Source organism: Trichinella spiralis (genome assembly GCF_000181795.1).
Source record: "Trichinella spiralis strain ISS 195 chromosome Unknown Scfld5, whole genome shotgun sequence".
Lineage (NCBI taxonomy): Eukaryota > Metazoa > Nematoda > Enoplea > Trichinellida > Trichinellidae > Trichinella > Trichinella spiralis.
Genome location: NW_003526944.1, coordinates 3957326 through 3963029, shown reverse-complemented (window position 1 = coordinate 3963029; position 5704 = coordinate 3957326). Strand labels below are relative to the sequence as shown.

At 42.2% G+C, this 5704-nt stretch overlaps 1 protein-coding gene across 1 annotated transcript; it reads left to right on the top strand.

The window, feature by feature from the left end:
* Positions 1–836: 836 nt before the first annotated feature.
* On the top strand, positions 837–5704 carry Tsp_08367a (putative PDZ domain protein; the record flags this gene model as incomplete). The annotated part of the gene is made up of 10 exons (XM_003375325.1): positions 837–904; positions 1040–1777; positions 1852–2124; positions 2587–2760; positions 3040–3153; positions 3249–3464; positions 4035–4153; positions 4621–4720; positions 4974–5198; positions 5579–5704. Coding segments are annotated over 10 exons (2153 nt in total), but the record flags the coding sequence as incomplete, so codon positions are not given.

Sequence of the window (5704 nt, the reverse complement as noted above, 5' to 3'; positions counted from 1 at the left end):
TAATGGATCAGGTGAAGCCCGTGAGAAAGAAGTATAGCATTTGTTTTTCATCACATCGCATCCAGTCAAAGACGAGATGTCGGGAGTCGTCGATTCCATCACGGCTTGTGCCCAGGTGGATAGCGTACATATCCGATAACGTCAGTCGGTCAGCGCGTCAAGAAAAGCAGGCCGGTTCGCATGATGCCTCACCTCCTGCAAGGCCAGGAATGGAGAGCACGTGAGGCCGATCACCAGTTAGTTGAGCGTTTAGACGGTCACAGGGGAATTATATTTCTTTTCTGTGTTTAGGAGTTTTGATTTCTAGCAGATTTTCAGCAGTCAATGGCAGCGCAGTCCCCCTCTCTCGACAGTCAGCTTAAAGTGGGTTAATGGATCAGGGAGTCGGGAGGAGCAGGGCGTACAAGTCGGGCTGCAACTTCGGTCTTGGGTCGAGACAGCTATTCAACATTGTCTTTTTCCATTTTTGTTGCAACAGGAACACCCGCTTTTCTTCATTATATCATAATAGTGAATAATTATCCCGATAAGGAAAAGATGAATATTTTCAAAATTTTCAACTTGCGACACCGAAGTGAGCATGATGTGTTGTTGTTGTTGTTGTTTTTAGATTTTATGTTTTAAAATCAAAGCTGCTTCAAAATATGAACACTTTTCATTTGCATGTTATTGTAATATTGAGCACTTTTGTTGGTATTATATGTTTTTATTCGAAATACAATTGTAATAATTAAATTTGATATTTGGATAGCATTTTCATTTGAATATATGAATTTATTTATTGTTGATCAGAAAAAAAATAACAAATCATTCACTTAATTTTTGTTGTGTTTCAGAAGTTCAGTCTCCTGCAAGTGACGACGATAAACGACCAGCCGTTCCGCCTCCTGTCCCACCGAGAACGGTGTCTCGAGCTTCTGCGGAACGTCTGGAATCTTCTTCGCCAAGAAATGAAGAGGTATATATATATTTATTTATTTGTGTATACATTTGGCATGTGCACAATTAGTTGTTATGTGGATAATTTTGATCAACGCAGATACAGCAGACTTGGGAAAAGACGGTAAGCTTTGCTCAAAACGAGGACAACGCAGACGAAGAGGTCGTACAAAGTCGACTGAAGCGCAAAAACACGCCACACCCTTTGAAAAGCAGCGTGTTGGACAGAAATTCAGGAGAAGCCCAGGCGAAAGTTGCCGGCTATTTGATTTCATCCAGAGCGTCGTCGACCGAGCAGAGGTTGTCGTTGACTGTTCGACGTACCGACCAAGGTTTGGGTTTGAGCATTGCCGGCGGGCTTGGTTCCACACCCTACAAGCAGGACGACAATTCAATTTTCATTTCCAAAATCATCGACGGAGGCGCGGCCGACTTGGCCGGCCTGCGGGTCGGCGACAAGCTGTTGTCGGTCAACGGACGCTCTGTGGTCAACATCGAGCACAAGCAGGCGGTCGAAGTGATGAAACTCGCCGGGGCGGTGGTTCGTCTGGGCATTCTGCGCGAAGGGGACCCGTGCCCGCCGACGTCGTCTGTTAAACGCTCGTCTCCTTCGCCGGTTGAGTTGTTGCCGTCGGTGGTGGATTCGAACAAAGAGATGGAAAGTGTCTCGACGACGATCAAACGCGATTCGACCGGCCTGGGTTTCAGTGTGGCCGGAGGTAGGGGTTCCAGTTCCGTGGGCAAAACTGCCGACGAGTGCATCTTCATCTCCAGAATCACGCCCGGCGGTGCGGCGGATCGAGACGGCAAATTGCGTGTCGGTGATCGAGTGCTTTCGGTATTTTCATTTTTCCCTCGCTCAGTCTGCCTGTCTGTGTTGGTGAAGTTGGGCATTGTTTTTTTTTTTTGCAGATCAACGGCGTTAATATGATCAATGCAAGACACGATCAGGCCGTGTATTTGTTGACTGGTTGCAGCAATGAGGTGTTGCTGGTGGTTCAGCGTGAAAAAGCCAACAATCCTTGCTCGGCAAGCAGTTCTCCAGCTGCTACGGCACCGTCCCAGGCGTTGCCGTCCATGTTGTCCACAGATCGCAGGATGGCCCCGTCGTCCCATCAACCACATACCAACACCACTACTGCTGGTTCTTCTTCTGTTGAACCAATCCGAGAAAATGAGATCGAAGTAAGCGCAGACTTTTGCTTGATCATTTTTGCTCTTACAGTAAAAATATATATATATATTCATATTTGTTTGTGTCTGCTTGTTTGTAATATGGTAATCATTTAGAGTTAATTTTAGACGATAGAGTGGTTGGTAATTTATGACTGACGTGAGGTTTTTTTTTCTCTCTTCTCCCGAAATTATCTTCATTATCATTCATTAAACGGGTAGTTAGCAGTGGTATATGTTGAAATTTTATTTCAAGATAATTGTTGCTGTTTCTTTTTTTTTAAATATAATTATGTATAATAAGAATTATTAATATTGATTTTGTTTCAAAATTGTTGTTTTTTTTCTGAGCATCTTTTCACTGTGTATTCCATACAAATTATTGATTATTATTTGTGATTGAATTTTTTCTTTCTTCTTCTTCTTTTTTGCTTTAAAAATAGATCATTTTAAAGCTTTGCTACTTTGTTGCAGGAAGTGTGCGTGATAAAGACCGGTAATGCACTTGGATTGAGCATCGTCGGAGGTACTGATCACTCTTGTCATCCGTTTGGTGGCTCAGAGCCTGGTGTTTTTATTTCCAAAGTTGTTCCGGACGGTCCGGCCGGAAAGACTGGCAAATTGAGGCTTGGAGATCGTCTTTTGGCAGTGAGTGGGGGGAGGGGTTTTGGATCAAATTATCAATCATCACAAATGATAATTATTTATTTGTGAAATGACGATTTGCTGTCCTGTATTCCATTTTCCCAGGTTAATGGAAAAGACGTTACGATGGCAACGCATCACGAAACTGTAGCTTTTTTGATGGCTGCTACTAGCGAGGTGAAGTTGAAAGTGCGCCACGACCCTTTGCCGCCTAGTTTGAGAGTAACTTGACGATTTGCTGTGTTCGAGATATAATTATTTAATTATTACTTTTTTTTCTAGGAGTTCACGTTGACTAGGCTAGGTGACGAATCTCTCGGTATGGAAGTTAGCGGTGGTGTCAACAGTTCTGTGCATCCATTTGATCCACTGGATGAAGGTATATTCATTTCAAAGGTATGCGTATTTTTCAATCTGTACAAACTTGTCGCTTTTTCAATTCACATAAATTCACGGTGCGCAGTGATGCTTTTTCATGTTCTTCATTCAAGATTCATCCCGGCGGTGCGGTAGCCAAGGACGGTCGTTTGACTGTTGGCACTCGAATTTTGGAAGTGAACAACAAATCTTTTCTTGGCATCACATTGCAACAGGCTGCCGAAATTCTTGCCTCTGCTGGCTCTCATCTGCATGTTACAGTATGCGATGGTCTCAACCCGGTACACTTTGCTGATTCATTTTCGGCACCTGGCTCTACTAAAGAAGAGGTGAGTGATTTTGTGCATGGAAAGAAGGAAAAGAAAAACGTTTTTACTTTTTTGTTTATCTGCGTTTAGGTGAATCTATCACCGGTTGTTTCGACAGTACCGCGTAAAATAATTTCGGCTTCTGTATACGAGGAGCGAAGCGTTGCGGAAAACAATGACGACAGTATGCAAAATCGTTGTTGATTGTCGTGTCCCGTGTGACACACAGTCATTTCTCAGTATATATGTTCAACTGGACAGTTATTGTTTAGCTGCGCAATCGATGACAAAGTCGATGGAAATGCCCCCACCGGTTGCTCCGAAACCGAACATCAAACTGATAGTAAGCCCAATGGCATATTGTTTATTATATGAGTGATTTTAATATTTTTTTCGTCGCTGAAGAAACCCGGTTCGCTGCCGGTTCACGACGACGGTTCGTCTGGTATTCTTTGGAATGAAAAGCACCGTTCGCCGTCGAAAATACCGACGCCAAGTCCAAGCAACGGACCCAACGGCAGAGAACGTCGCCTGCGATCGCCGCCCGATGGTTTGCAACCCGAAAAATTGCCATTTGTTAAAAAATTGCAGAAATTTGAACACGAAATTGAGCAGCAACAGGGCGACGTTGCCGCATGCAGGTCCGCGACAACCGCCGACATTGTCGACTGTTATTCCGGCGCTGGTCAGCAGCCACCGCCCTTAACTAGGTGATGAATTATTTGTTGTTGTTTCTCTATTATAATTATAATTATAATTATGCGGCATTTTCATTTCAGAGGAGCAGCGACGCATCACTCGGTCCCGAAGACTGTTCGCACGAAAAAAGCCGAAGCCAGGATGCTGCTGCTGGCCAATTCCTCTTCACCTGCCTCCGAGTTGGACCAGAATCAGTCGTTGTCGCCTGCTGAGCAGCGGGCTCTGGAAGCGGAAAAACGAGCCGCTTGGCGTAAAGCTAGGTAATGTGATTTATCTCACGACCAGTGAAACTGTGCTGAATTGTGTATAATTTGGAAAATTTTGGAAAAAGCAACAACTAATGGCTGGAGAGATGTTTGGCGAATTGTTGAATAATGGTTAAATTTTGAATTGATTTATCATTTCAGGAAATTAAAAATCGAACAAAGAAAATTGAAATTATTTTTAAAAATTTTCTAATTTTTTAATTTTACTCTAGATTGAAATCACTAGAAGCGGATGCAGCCAAAGCGGAAAAGGTGATGGAACGTGTGCGACAGATGACAGATAGTAACGAAAATTTGGAACAAAAAGACAAGGTAAATTAAAAATTAATTCATAGGTATTTTATAATGTTTTTCAAGTATAATATACTTTGCGAATATGGTACAAAAAATGTTATATTTTATTATTATGCCTGATTGATGATTATTATCTTTTAATTTTTTTATAATTTTGTAAATGTTTGAAATTTTCTGAATCACAGTGTTGTGATGGTGTTTGTTAGTGGTGGTGGTGATGGTGGTGGTGGTGGTGGTGACAGATTGTCTTATTTTTACATTTATATAGCAGGGTTTGGTTGCGGTTCTCGATGCAAATGCCTTCAATAATGCCGCAGCGGATTCTGCGAATACAACGCAATCAGGTGACGGGGACGGCATGGCTGACTGTCACGAGACGGTCAATCATGTCGGCGATCAGCTGATTCGTGAGGTGCTTGAGGAAGTTGATCCTGAATCTGGTGATCGCGTTGTTAAAACGGTCGAACGTCGGCAGGTGATTGTACAGCGTCGCCAGGTCAGTGTGTTGTTCTTGATCAAAATCTGTGCAAAAGTCCAGCACACAATTAATTCTCAATGCATGATGGGAAAAGGTTAAAATAACAACACCAGCACTAACTGAAATTCAAATGTTGTATAATCTGTGCTAGTTAGTATTCATATGGATTGCTAGCTACTGCTAGATCTGTGCATTGTTATGGTTTGTGAATGCAATGGAGTGCAAGGTTTAATTTTTGTTTTGCATTTATTTTTTTTCTATTATTGATAATATTACTTAGAGGGTCGCTAAAAGTGATGATTTAAATTGAGAAAAGAAGATTTTTTAAAATATGCAGAGACTAGCAGTATAAAGATGCGACAAATGAATGAATGTGTGAAAAGTTTGTTGAATTGCAGGTTGAGACGACGGAAACCAAACTGCTCAGCAGTAGCTCAGCTTTGGAATCTCAAGAACCGATCACTTTTATCGATGACTTGACAACATCGAACAGCAACAACAATATTACATCTAACAAAGATTGA